General features: G+C 37.5%; 1 protein-coding gene across 1 annotated transcript in view; it reads left to right on the forward strand.

The window, feature by feature from the left end:
• The window catches only part of LOC145248700 (fibroblast growth factor receptor 2-like), a 380,337-nt gene that overhangs the window by 339,026 nt on the left and 27,212 nt on the right, over positions 1-14,099 (forward strand). Inside the window, exon 8 of the mRNA XM_080110355.1 lies at positions 5,494-5,604. Coding sequence (XP_079966481.1) covers positions 5,494-5,604 — 111 coding nt within the window. The remainder of the gene's footprint in view (positions 1-5,493; positions 5,605-14,099) is intronic.

Below are 14,099 nucleotides of genomic sequence, written 5' to 3' on the forward strand. Positions count from 1 at the left end.
AATTTACGATTTTTTTCTAATTTTTCGATATTATATGTCTGAGAGACCACTCTTTCTAACGCTATCAGGTGATAAAAGTTTTTAGCAAACATACAAACATACTAACACACAGAATACTGAGATTTATGTAATAGAAGAAAATGTAAATTTATGAATTGAATAAGTCCTTTTATTATACAAGCGACGTTCCAAAAGTAAATGGCTCCTATTTTTTTTTTACTTCCGCCCCAATGAATCAGAGGGGCATTGCAAATTGCATTATTGACTGACCTTATGCATTCATGATCTGAAAGTTTCATTTCTCTGTTGTAGATATCGACTGTGTGCGACTCTAAGAAAGCAATCACTGTCATGGACGTGCCTCAGAAGCAGAGATGCGTTATTGAATCCCTAGCAAAAGTGTATTGATAACGGTGGTGACTATGTTGAAAAATAAATTCTGGAACACAAAAGGTCGCTCGTTTTAATGGTACCACTGCCGTCTTAGCAATTTTTCAACTATTTCAGTTAAAAAAAAAATAGGAGGCTTTAGTTTTGGAATGACTCTCGTATGACAAAGCGCACTGTCAATGCCCATGCATAGCCATCGTTCATCGCTGGCAAAAGTGCATTGAGAATGCTGGTGACTATGTAGAAAAATAAATTCTGGAGTGCAACAGGTTGATCGTTTTTATGGTATTACTTCCGTCTTCATAATTCTTCAACTTTTTTTTTGGTTTCTTTTACAGCATATCAACCCTTTTCGGGTTATTTAATGCTAAATCACTGTTAGGTGCGGAAAAAATTATTTTGGAAACAGTTTTTATGCTTCAAATCTTTTTTAAAATCTTCAAATATTTATTTATGATGTTTCGTTTGGTTGTTTTGTAGAGTAAAATTGTTATTTTCGTTTTTGTTTTAGATTTTACAGAATATGATTAAGTTTTGCAAAAGGAAGGGAAAAAAACAATAACATTAATGTTTGGTGCATTTTAGGCCAGGAAACCAGTATCTTCAGACATCCTTATCTAGTATCACCAGATCCTCTCTGAGACTGATGCAGACAAGAACTGGGGGTGAGAAAGAGTAAATGGAAGAATGAACAAGGGAGAAAAAGATTTTTTGTTGTTTTTTTTTTGTTTTTTTGTTGTTTTTTTTGTCGTTTTTTTGTTTTGTTTTGTTTTTTTTGGTTTTTAGTTTTGTGTTGGTTTTTTTTTTTTTGCTTTTTTTGTCGGTTTTTTATTTTGGTTTTGTTTTTTGTTTTGTTTTGTCGATTTTTTGTTTTGTTTAAAAAAAAAATTGACAAGTTACGGCTTCAGTTGTTTTTTATATGGAAATCACTCCAGACAAGGCATGAAGCCACTTCGTGTAAGTAACTAGTAAGAATGAAAGATGATTATCACAAAGACAGGAAATGCCTATTGACATTAGTCTTAAAAGCAGGTAGAAGAAAAATGAGCAGGAAATTTGTTTGTTTGTTTGTTTGTTTTACGGCATATCAACCCTTTTCAGGTTATTTAATGCCGAATCCGTTGATTTTGAAGAACAATTTTTTAATAGAGTATATTTGTTTTGTTTTTTAAGTCGGTTTCTATTCAACCAATAGTTGGGACCCTAACAGGTGCTACCACTCCGGGTCAAAGTGGACCTGGGAGCAATGGCAATTAAAAGGTTGCTCCACATTCCCCAAAGCCCGCAAGCTGGAACCTCACCATTGCATATAGTTTAAGGTCATATCCAGGACCAATGAGCAGGAAGAGAGTTCCACAACCTTGCAGTTCTTGGAATAAGATCTTGGAATAAGATCGTCCCTGAGAATCAAATCGTTTGAGAGTATTAGTACGTGTGGTTGCTTGTTACTTCCCGGACAACACCGCGTGTGCCTGCTAGTGTTTATATAAAGAACAAAAAAAATAGGATTTGATCGGATTAATATGGACTGCAATTCTTCATGTTCAGTTTCTTTAGCAATGGCGGATTAATCAATATAAAACGAATTTATGAATTTGTTTTGTGATTATAAATTGCGATTCTTATTATTTAAGTTTGTTATATGAGTTGAAAAAAAATATATGATTGAATTATTTCAGATAAACAGATTACAAAGAGAAAAATGGATTCTATTTTTTGGAGTTAGTTTATGGAAATTAGTTCAATGGAAATAAAGTTCTACTAAAATTGCACACGACAAGGTCTCATATAATTAGAGATGATACTGATGGCTATGACTTAATGGGAAATAAATGGGATATAAAATGAGAAAGAAAAAATGGATAGCAAGTTTATCACGTGAGTAATTATTATTGATCCATGGGAACCATTTTCTCCATGTCTGTGTATTTGTGCGTCCATCTTTGTGTCCGTCAGTCACAATTTTTTTTTTTTTAAAGTAATGTATTAAATACATTCTGAAATTTATCTCACTTCGAAATATCAATATCTAGAATTACCCGTCTGTGGAACGTTATATCACGGGGATGCTTTCCATCTGACTATAACATGGTCGTTTTCAAGTCCAATGTAAACAAGTTCTTGTTGAGCCATCCGCTTAAATAATCAAATTCTACCCAATTTCCGCCACTACTGATCACGATGCTTTGTCTTAGTGACCACCTTACACTCATTAACCCTTATCCTCGAGTAGCTTTCAGGCCTTGCTAAATGGTGAATTTATCCTCGAGTAGCTTTTCAGGTCTTCACAAATGGTGATAAATGGTAAGAAAAAAATTTAAAAATAAAACCGGACGCCATGACCGGAAATTGAAACCAAAACCTTTGAGATCTATTGAGATTAATTTTACTCTGGGAAAATGTTTAATTCTCCCATATAAAAAATGCGGTAACAAATGGAGGATACGCTTTGAAACCGAATATGGCGATAGTTGGTTTGCAAGAAGCAATACAACAAGTGTGCACAATATTTAAAGCAATTTTAATGACTGCACAAATGGATGATACAAGAAGAAAAAAGTTAATTGTACAGAAAAAGAAGATTCGCAAAAAAACTTGCTTCGCGAGTACTCATCTGTAACGGAAAGTTCGAATAACAGGTGCCACGTGTGCGTCCCTCAATTCTGGTTCCTTGTAAATCCCGTCTCGTGTTTGTCACAAATAAGTCTTCAGTTCAGGTAATGGTGGGAAAAAGAGACTGGGTTTCTGTGACTGTGTCAACCAGTCTCAACCGCATCTTGCTGCTGGATCAAAAAAAGAAAAAAGAAAAAAGCAAGGTGAAAAAGTGAGACAGGCCACACTCATGCGAGGGCTTTTGTAAGCCACCTCACGTGACCCCTAAAGCAGCAGGGACCGGAAATCCTACCAGCAGAAAGGGTCAAGGAAATCACTTATGAATGAGGAAGAAGGGGGGGGTTATAAATTCTGATAGATCTTCAGTTATTTGGATTTGCTTATTAGATCTTAAAAGATTACCTGAACAAAATAATTGTAGATTTGACGTGACGTCATAGGTTTATAATTTACGATGTTTCAAAAATACATGGACGTATATATTTTTAAAAACAATCATTTGTATAAATATTGCATAATTCTAAAAATGGCCCTTATATTATGGATGGATCTACCCGCCTAGCAAAAATATGTGACCGAAGGGAACATATTTTTGCTAGGTTGGAGCAGGGGGCATACTTTTGCTAGATTGGAACAGGGGGGAAGGGCATACTTTTGCTAGGTTGGAGCAGGGGGGGCATACTTTTGCTAGATTGGAACAGGGGGGGCATACTTTTGCTAGGTTGGAGCAGGGGGGGGCGTACTTTTGCTAGGTTGGAGCAGGGGGTGCATACTTTTGCTAGGTTGGAGCAGGGGGTATAGTTTTGCTAGGTTGGAGCAGGGGGGGGCATACTTTTGCTAGGTTGGAACAGGGGGGGCATACTTTTGCTAGGTTGGAGCAGGGGGGGCATACTTTTGCTAGGTTGGAGCAGGGGGGCGTACTTTTGCTAGGTTGGAGCAGGGGGTATAGTTTTGCTAGGTTGGAGCAGGAGGCATACTTTTGCTAAGTTGGAGCAGGGGGGGCATATTTTTGCTAGATTGGAACAGGGGGGCATACTTTTACTAGGTTGGAGCAGGGGGGGCGTACTTTTGCTAGGTTGGAGCAGGGGGGGCATACTTTTGCTAGGTTGGAGCAGGGGGGCGTACTTTTGCTAGGTTGGAGCAGGGGGTATGGTTTTGCTAGATTGGAGCAGGAGGCATACTTTTGCTAGGTTGGAGCAGGGGGCGCATACTTTTGCTAGGTTGGAGCAGGTGGAGGGGCATACTTTTGCTAGGTTGAACCCTGGAGCATACTTTCTCTAGGTTGGAGCAGAAGGTATACTTTACTAGGTTCAAGCAGGGAGTATACTTTTGATACTCCTCTATATCAACATGAGAAACGTCTGTCTCTATTTACTTGTCTCCCCACGAGGGTAAAGTTGAAGACAAGCTCTTGTTTTTTTTTTTATGTTGGGAGTGTGTATCTCCTTAAAAAAGGGTACTCTGGATGACAAAAATAAAAATTTCTTCAGTCGAAAAGGATCTTTCCTCCTCTGAAACTCGACAGAACAGATTTTAATTCAAAAGCCAAGAATTTGCAGATGAGATTTTTGAACACAAAATTTGTTAGCAAACATGATACTTTAAAGTAATAAAACTCTCCTCAAGAAGCAGTCAATATATATATGTGTGTGTGTGTGTGTGCATGTGTGTGTGTGTGTGTGTGCGCGCGCATTGTTTTTTGTTTTTTTTGTTTATTTTTTTTCAGTCTTCTTATTTTATTCTAACTGGGGATGGGGAATTCTATTAGATGCCAAACATTCACCAGCTATCTCATACATTCCAACCATCCCTTAAAGTGCAATTGTTTGAATCTCTCTTTCACTTGGTTCACCGGGTATACTCAACTCAAGTTTTTGAAATTCTTTTTCATGAGTCCAGTTGTTCCTATAATCACTGGAATAATAGAGATCTTCCTAAGATTCCAATTTCTTCCCACGTCGAACATAAGACTTTGGTATTTTGCTATCTTCTCCCTCTCAGCTTTGTTTAACTCAGCATCATTGGAAACAGTAACTTTTACTAAGGTTACTTCTTTCTCCTTCTTGTCCCATATCATTATGTCAAGTTTAATAGCACCATTTTCTGGGTACTTAGCTGTAGGAATTGTATAGTCATAGTGGATGGTGTACAACTTATTTCCAACTGTTTTTTCTGGTAAACATGTTCCCAGGACTTGCTGCTGCATTCAATATTCAACTTTTTACAGATGTTCCAGTGGAGATATTTACAAAATCTATTGTGTCGCATTTTGAAGTTGCCATCTCCCAGCAGACTCTACAAGTGAATGTCTGTGTGGCAGAACCTGTATTTGTTTCCGTTGCTGAGACCACTCATCTGCTTAAAAGCATTAATCATGAAACCTTTTAATCGATTAAAATATTTATGTGTATCTTGAATCTTGAATGTTGCATTTAATTATTTTCTAATTTTTTTCTTTTTCTTTCTTTTATTTTTTTTTTCTTCCCGCAGGCGAAGGAACGGAAAATTCGAGAGAAACTAGCACGTTCCCATGATGAAAATCTAGATGACCAAGAAGTTGAATTATTAGATGAGAACATTCAACCGACTCATGAAGACATGGTCAGTATAAGATCCTTATTTTCATTTCATGTAACTGTTGGCTAAATATAGTGCTGTGCAGTTCTAGGAGGTCCACCTTTCTAGGTTTTTCCTTCTGACTTTCTGAGAAAGAGGCTAGATTGTAACTGTTTGGATGAGTGAAGTGCTAGTTTGCTTATGCATTATTTCCGTCTTGGATTTTCTCTTCACAAAGTTTCAGCCGATGTAACTTCCAAACTTCTTCCAGCGCGTGTTGTTAAAGTCGGGGATCTTTTTGTCAAATATCGGTTGAAACCTTGTTCAAATGACATCGAAAATAAAAATAGTTGTCCTAAAAATACAAATTATTAATCCTTGATGTTTAATACTTACTTCTGGGAGGTAATGGTGGCTGCATACAGGGTGGGACGATAAAGGTGTCGCCCCCTAAAGAAAACAACACTACAGCTTTATTTTAAAACTTTTATTGAAAAAAATCAATTCAGACAATTTGATTATGTACAAGAGCTGGCAATGTAGCCACCTTCAGTGTCAATCACCGCCTCGATACGGGTCCGAAACTGGGAGCATGCCTTTTCCACAAGCACCGGCGGGAGCTCAGCGAATACTCGGCAGATGGCAACGATTAGGCTGGCTTTGGTGATATTGGAAGTCATGTTGGTGATGTTCTCAACGTATGACCAGACAAAGTAGTCCAGCAGGTTCAGATCGGGAAGGAGGGGGGGGCAGTGAGAGAATGGTACAAAATCATAATACTCCTTCTGAAGCCAAGCCCGGGTTTCTTTGGACTTGTTGGCCGGTGCTGAGTCCTGCTGCCACACCCAGGGTCTGCCATCAGCCACATGATTGCACTAGGGGATCACCACACTCTTCAGCACATCCAGGTACACTTTGATGTTGACTTTGTGGCATGATGTGGCCCTCACTTGAAACCAAACCAAAGATCATAACCATAACTGGAAACTTTGTTTTCATCACCCTGGGCACATCCGTGTTATTTGTGGTAATCCAGTGAGGGTGCTGGCAACGGTCCTGTTGTCATAACTTGGATCGGTAGAGAGCATGAGTTGTACAGCAGCACATCTCAAATCTCGCTCGTTTCAGACACGGTAGAATGCTTCTATTGCTCTTTGGATTTGTACACAACTTGCCAACTAGTAGATATTGGTGGTGCCACGTTAGAATCTAGTTCATTCCACAGAAACTGTTGCTAAAATATCATCCAAGATAAAGATGATGATAATGATAATGATAATAATAATAGTAATAATAACAATAGTAATAGTAGTAGTAGTAGTCTTAATAATCCAAACAAATTTTCAAAAAATTATCATTTCCGTTCGAAAGTTTTTTTGCCGATATAAAATTTCATCTTGAAAATGAAAACCCGTTTTTGAAAATCTGGATTCATAAAAATAACGACCTTTGCTATCTATAATTTGATTCCATCAGTCAACAAGCTTGTCTTACTTGTAAAATTATTTAAGTTTTGATGTAAGATATGTATTTAACCCATGTTCAATCCCCTCTCGTGATGCTAACTGCTGTGACCCTAGGAAAAGGTCATAAAGGAAGACGCAAACAACAGGTTTAGATAGAAAAAAAAGTGAATACAAAGTAAAGTTGTCAGTATTTTCTGACTGGTAAGTTCCCATGATGAAAATCTAGATAACCAGTCTCTAATCTCGTGTTGGATTGCAATATTTCCCCACAAGAGTATTAGCCTTTTGGTTTATATAATGGTTAGCAGAGTTCATTATGCATGAATAATCCCTATAACACTAACCTAAGGCCATCTAAATAGTTTTGTAAGCCTTAAAATATGAGATAATCCGAGGGAGCGATATGCAGGATGGTGCCAGATTTCTTATGCAAATTTTCCTAGATCTTTGGTCAGTAGTGCTGTGTGAGGACGAACATTATCATGATTGAAGACGATTCCCTAAAGTCAACACAGGCGAAAATATTGCAGAAAAATATAAATTATCTGAAAACAAAATAAATTAATCATGTTTGAGTAATAACACTATGCATAAAATAATTTTTTTTTTGTTATACAAAGGAATCACCACTTATCAAGGCCCAGAGGCTACTTGAGGATAAGGGTTAAAGAGTGTACAGTAGTCAGTTGGACAATATCCTAGAAATCGTTAGAAGTGTAAATTTAGTAAATTGGATTACTTAAGGGGAACAGCTCATCAAGAACTTGTTTACATTGGACTTGAAGACGACCATATTGTAGTTGGCTGGAAAGCAGGCAAACAGAAGAGAGTTCCACAGGTGTGCAGTTCTAAGAAAGAAGCTTTGTTCATAGTTTACAATGGTTTAAAATGTCCTTTCTACATACCAGCAAAATCTTTTGCACCGACCTGATATCAGTCCCCTCTGTTGATCTCCCTCCCAGGAGATGACAGTGGCTAAGTGGTTAACAATAACTGAGAACCTGAAGGTACCAAGTTTGAATCCAGTTTGTTTCACCAGGATGTTGGCAACCTTCACACGGTCCTTCCTGTAAGTAGCCAATATCTTTCTACAAAGAGTTCTAACTAGAACGATATCAGGGAAACGAACGCCAGTATTAGAATCAACTGATTCATACGAAATGAATGAATGAATCTCTCTTCCACCACAGGATGAGATGACACAAGGGTCACAAAGGTAGAATTTGAAAAGCCAATGTTCCACAGGAAGAGCACTATGCCTGTATGAAATGTATGGGCATCTCCATCAGCATTCCCCAGTAGGTATACTTCAGGTAATTATCAATAAACTAATTCCTTTTCAAAGGGAAAAGGCAAAGCCTGGGAGAGTGAACTTACTAGAACTGTGCAAGATCAGAAACATATGTCAGTCAACAGGAAAAAGTCATTTCAGTAATGGCCGAGATTCTGTTGGCTTTTGGTGCAACTTTTTCAACACAATAAAAATGAGTTTTTGCATTAATATGTGATACAATGGATGAAACATGGATCCAACAATTCACTGTGGAGTCAAATCGATAGCTGAGTGGACAGCAGCAAGCAAAACCCATCCAAAATGATCAGAGATGCAAACATCGGTAGGGAAGGTTTTGGCCTCCATATTTTGGAATGTGCAAGACATTTTGTTCATTGAGAAAGGAAAAAACTATCAATTATCAGTGAATTATCGATACATTGTCAGTGCATTATTCGTGCATTCAAAAATAGAAGTTACCTAAAACTGGCCACAATTTTACTGCATTCAACCTCACAAGGACTCTTCACACCGTGTTTGGAGCACATAGTTTTGAATACGTATGTGTTTTATTGCTATAAATAATAGCTCCAAACTTCAATTTATACCTGAGTTATCCACCAAGTTTTAGTAGGAATGTCCAACAGTCTTTCATTTATCACCATCTAATGATAAGCATACCTGATTATGACATGCAAAATTATCAACAATTCTGACACACTCTTCTCTCAGCACTTTTTAGATTCTGATGAACCTCCTCAGTTTGGAAATAATTTGAGGATCGTTTTGCGATAACCCGATGGTTAAAATCTGATGAATGTGAACCTCATTCAGAATCATAGCTCCTACTGATGAGGCGATCACCAAGCTCTACCTGCATATCATGTAACATTCAATAAAACAAAGACTGTTGGACATTCATGATTAAAACTTGGTGGATAAGTCAGGCATAGATTAAAGTTTATGTCTACCAAATATGATTGGATTACAGAAACGATTTGAATTTTATTAATGATTCCATGAATAGGTATTTGAGAGAGGAGATGAGTTATAATGAGAGCTGTGACAACAGCATATTCTTTTCATTGTTTTGACTCTCGAGTATATATCCGACATAGTTTTTTTTTTCTTTTTACATAGGCGTCACCACTTATCAAGGCCCAGGAACTACTCGAGGATAAGGGTTAAGAGTGTACAGTAGTCAATTGGACAATGTAGTAATCGTTAGTAATGGAAATTCAGTAAATTTGTTAACTTAAGTAGAACAGCTCATCAGAAACTTGTTTACGTTAGACTTGAAGACAACCATATTGTAGTCAGCTGGAAAGCAGGAAAACGGAAGACAATTCCACAGGCGTGCAGTTCTAAGAAAGAAGCTTTGTTCATGGAATCTACGTTTAGGTTTAGGCACAGATAAAGAGTGGGGGAAATTAGACACAGTTAATCAATCGAGAACCACATCACTTCATATAAAAGCATGTAAGATATCAACGGATACACACTCGAGAGTCAAACCAATGAAAAGAATATGCTGTTGTCCTAGCCCTAGTTATAATGTAGTAGTAGTAGTGTTAAAGATTGGTGTTTTGCGTCCTATTTATTTATTACTTATTTATTTTTCTTATTAAACTTCCTGCTGCTATTCTTTTACTTTTGCTTTGACGATTCTTCTTACTTTATGGTACTTTTTAAAGTCTTTGTGTTCTTACATATGTGTTCTTATTTATGGGTGTGTGTGTTCTATTCTTACACAGTTTCTTGCCATGAAGGGTCTCGACATGTATGCCAAATATATTATGTGTACATATCTGCTTGCCTTGTCCAGCGGATGATATCTTCTTGTCGCTGGCTCCATCTCATTGGGAGTGATACTTATTGCTGCAGATGGATCGATAACACGAGATGGATTGAAGCTTTTTGTTTTATTAAAAAGGCAAGCCTATGTCTCGAACCCATGGTTGTCGTGTGTCACGTCTGCTTCATCTGCAGCCCAAAACCAACTCTCCGATGTGGTCACCAACCGGAAACCTACGACCACAATTCCCGTTACCCCTAATTTCCGGTGCATCTAACTAGGTTGAAAAAAGGTAACTTGAGTTTTATGCCTGTCAAATCTAACCTTCTGTGACCCCACACTAAACTCGCTGATGGGAATCGAAAATATCTACATAACTTGCTATTTCTACAACTACCTAGATAGCATTTAAGCTAGGATTCCCAATACTACAGTAGTAATATAACTTTAATCCTTCTTCATTACATCTGTTATATCAAAAATGCTTGTTTTGTGCCAAGTTTGGTGGAATGTTACTAATTCTAACTCCTTAGTGCTTAACATTCGTATTAATTGAACCAAATACACCGAGAACATCGCCAAGACTATTGCAAAGATGGTGGGCTCTCTCTACAGTGCTAGAAAATGATTCCCACCTGACACTATCCTATGTCTCTACAAAGCCGTCATTCGCCCATGCATAGAGTATTGTTGCCACATCTGGGCTGGTGCATCTACCACTAGTCTCCCACCCTTAGGCATGGTCCAAGAGTCTCAAATCTAATAGGTCCTGCACTCTTGGTCAAACTCCAACCTTTGTCTAATCGCTGCAATGTTGCATCCCTGTGTCTGTTTTACAAGTATTTTAATGGTATGTGTTTATCAGAGCACATAACACTTGTGCCCCCTTGACGTACATACTCACGACTAATCCTACAAGTAGCAAAATCTCACCCCTTCACTGTTGAGGTCCCTTCTCTCAGACTGTCAGATTTTGGAATTCCTTCCCCCGTTTCTTGCTTCCTTGACGATACTAATATGCAGAATTTAAATGTAATGTGAACAGACATCTTGCTGCTCAACTCCCCACAGACCCCTGTTAACCATGATCCCAAATAGTAGTCCCTTACGTTTCAAGTGGCAATATGCTTTGTTTCGGGTGAAAATGGGTTAAAAAAAAATTATTTTTTTAATTTGATTTCTTCCCCTCCCCCCCCTTCATAAGAAACATCTAGCATGCCAAGGGTGCTTCATGTAAATTTAATGCAGTTTCTGGTTTATAGTTTTTGAACCTATAAGTGTTTATTGTTTCAGTAGTAGGAGGAGGAGGTAGAGAAGGAGGACGACGACGAGGAGAAGGAAGGTTATAATAACAGGACCCTCCTATGACATCTGGCGTGTGAAGGGTGCTTCATGCTAGATTTAATGAAATTCTGACAAGTGGTTTTGGAACTCCTAAATGACCACCAAACAGACATGCAGACACACGCAAAAAGAAATTGATCAAAAGAGTTTTTTGTACTTATGTATTTTTGGTACCGTGCTGAAATAATAACGTTATTATTTCGAAAGCCATTCCTAACATGGGGAGGGGAGAGTGTTTTGTAGGTATTCTGTGCTTCCACCTAACAATTTAATTAAAAAGAAAGTTATCATGAAACTTGTATCTGAAACTGAAAAAAACTATTTAAAAATAGCGCGGTACCAAAAATACATATGCACCGATGTTTTTTTTTTTTTTTTTTTTTTTTTTTAATGTTGCATGAATGAATATTTTTTTTTTTTTTTTTCAATCCTGTTTTCAAATTTCTAGATGAATGCTACCTCGTTTTATGACGAAGTTTTATTCTATTTATTTTTGTTTTGACGGATTACAATAATCTTTGTAAAATGTTTACAATTTTGGGATTAATGCAATCATTTCAGACTAAGTATAACAAACAGTTTTTTTTTGTTTTTTTTAAAGGGGGGGGGATTATTTTTAATCCGTTTTTAATTAAAGTTATCAGATTGGTAGAGTCGAGCTATAATTATTTCCCAATTAATGTAATCATCTTTATGCGTGTTTATTACATTGTCTAAGATTAATCCATTTCACTTTTTTCTTTTTTTTTTTAATGTTTAAATGCGTTCACACATCTCTGAGAAGCTTTACTGATCTTTCTTTGCTCTGTCGTGTTCATTGCAGATGCTCGACTGAGCTTCAATCTATGCCGCCTCTCCCTCCTGTAAAACATTTGCAACAAACACTCATCTAGCTATGATCATTGTCAACAATTTCCATCACTCTCTGTCTATGTAACGTTGCAGTTACGCTCGAACTGCATACATTACAGTTAAAACTTCTCTCGGATCCCCACACTGCCTGGCACTGTAGAAAAGGAACAAACAAGAATAAATAAATCCGGGTCGCCATTTTCCCCTTTTTTAACAAAAGCCTTTATTACCATACTTTGGGATAATTGCGCCAACTAAAAAAAAGTGATCTTTATATGCTTGGTTGCCAAAAGAAGACTTTTAGCTAGTTGGCACAATTACCCCAAAGTATGGTACTGTTTTTTTCTTTCCCCGTCTTGACATCAATTTAAAAGTCTCCTGTTTCCGCTCCACTACATGCCAGCCGTAGACAGCCATTTCTTATATGTCCATCTTTTTCAACCACACTCATTCTTTTCCCTTCATTTTTCATGTCCATCTCATTTGACGACAAATTTTTTTTCTTTCTCGACCACGTGGTGTCCTTTTTTTCTTTTTGCACCAGCTCGTTCACACTTCCTAATTTGCATACGCGTTCAAACGCTGCTCCTGCTGCTAATACAATCGCTTGTCATCCATCCTTCACTGCTGCTGCTATTTTCATACACACTCATCTTAAACCTACAGGGAAATTCCATGAGCAAAGTTTCTTTCCCAGAACTACTTGTCTGTGGAATGATGACCAAACAATACTGCAATTCAATTAAATTTCATAAAAATCCCATTAAAATATAGTGAATATAGACCAGCATGCAACAGTATAATGTTACCTTATATATAAAGTAGGATTAATACATGTAGCATTTTTTTAGTATTAACAGACTTTTTAATTGATGCTTCTGCTCAGTCTCAATAATAAGCGTCACGCTTCTATCTTTCCATCATCAACACTCTGATCCCTGTCTGGCATCAACTGAAATGAATGACTCTCATCTTGAAGAGGCTCCATGTTTTTATAAGCTTCTGGGCTTGACCTTTACTCCTAATCTGAAATGGAACACATACATCAGATCCGTTGCTAATGTTGCTGGAAAAATGGTGGAATCATTCTACCACTTCAGTAGATATCTCATTGCTGATGTAATTCTCTTGTATAAGAGCCAAGTACGTCCAAGGATGAAATACTGTTGCTACATCTGGGCAGGAGATACTAGAAGCACCTTATCTTGCCTTGATAAAGTTCAAAATAGACTTTGTAGTCTAGTGGGGGATGCCCTTTTCTCTTCTCTGCAACCTCTTTCCCACAAATTAGACATTGCGAACCTGTCTTTCTTGTTATTTTCATGGCAAGTGCTCGTCTGAGCTCCAATCTATGATCCCCCCTCGCCAAACTTTCATGAAAAACACTCTTCTAGCTGAAATTATTATCAATAATTTCCCCCACTCTTTATCTGTCTAAACCTAAATGTAGATCACATAAACAACGCTTCTTTCTTAGAACTGCACACCAGTGGAACTCTCTTCCATTTGCCTGTTTTGCAGCCGACTACAATTTGGTAGCCTTCAAGTCCAATGTAAACAAGTTCTATATGAGCCTTTCCCCTTAATTAATCCAATTTACCAAATTTACACTACTAACGATTACTATGATATTGTTCCGTACACTCATTAACCCTTATCTTCGAGTGTCTCCCCCCCCCGAGCCTTGATAAGTGGTAATTTCTTTTGTAAAACCAAAAAACAAAACAATACACAGTTCCTGATATTCCAAAATGGTCACCCATTTAGTATTGACCAGGCTCAATGTTGCTTAACTTCAGTAATCTGGCAG

Source organism: Euprymna scolopes, chromosome 27 (genome assembly GCF_053919585.1).
Source record: "Euprymna scolopes isolate OS-2025 chromosome 27, ASM5391958v1, whole genome shotgun sequence".
NCBI classification, from domain to species: Eukaryota; Metazoa; Mollusca; class Cephalopoda; order Sepiida; family Sepiolidae; genus Euprymna; species Euprymna scolopes.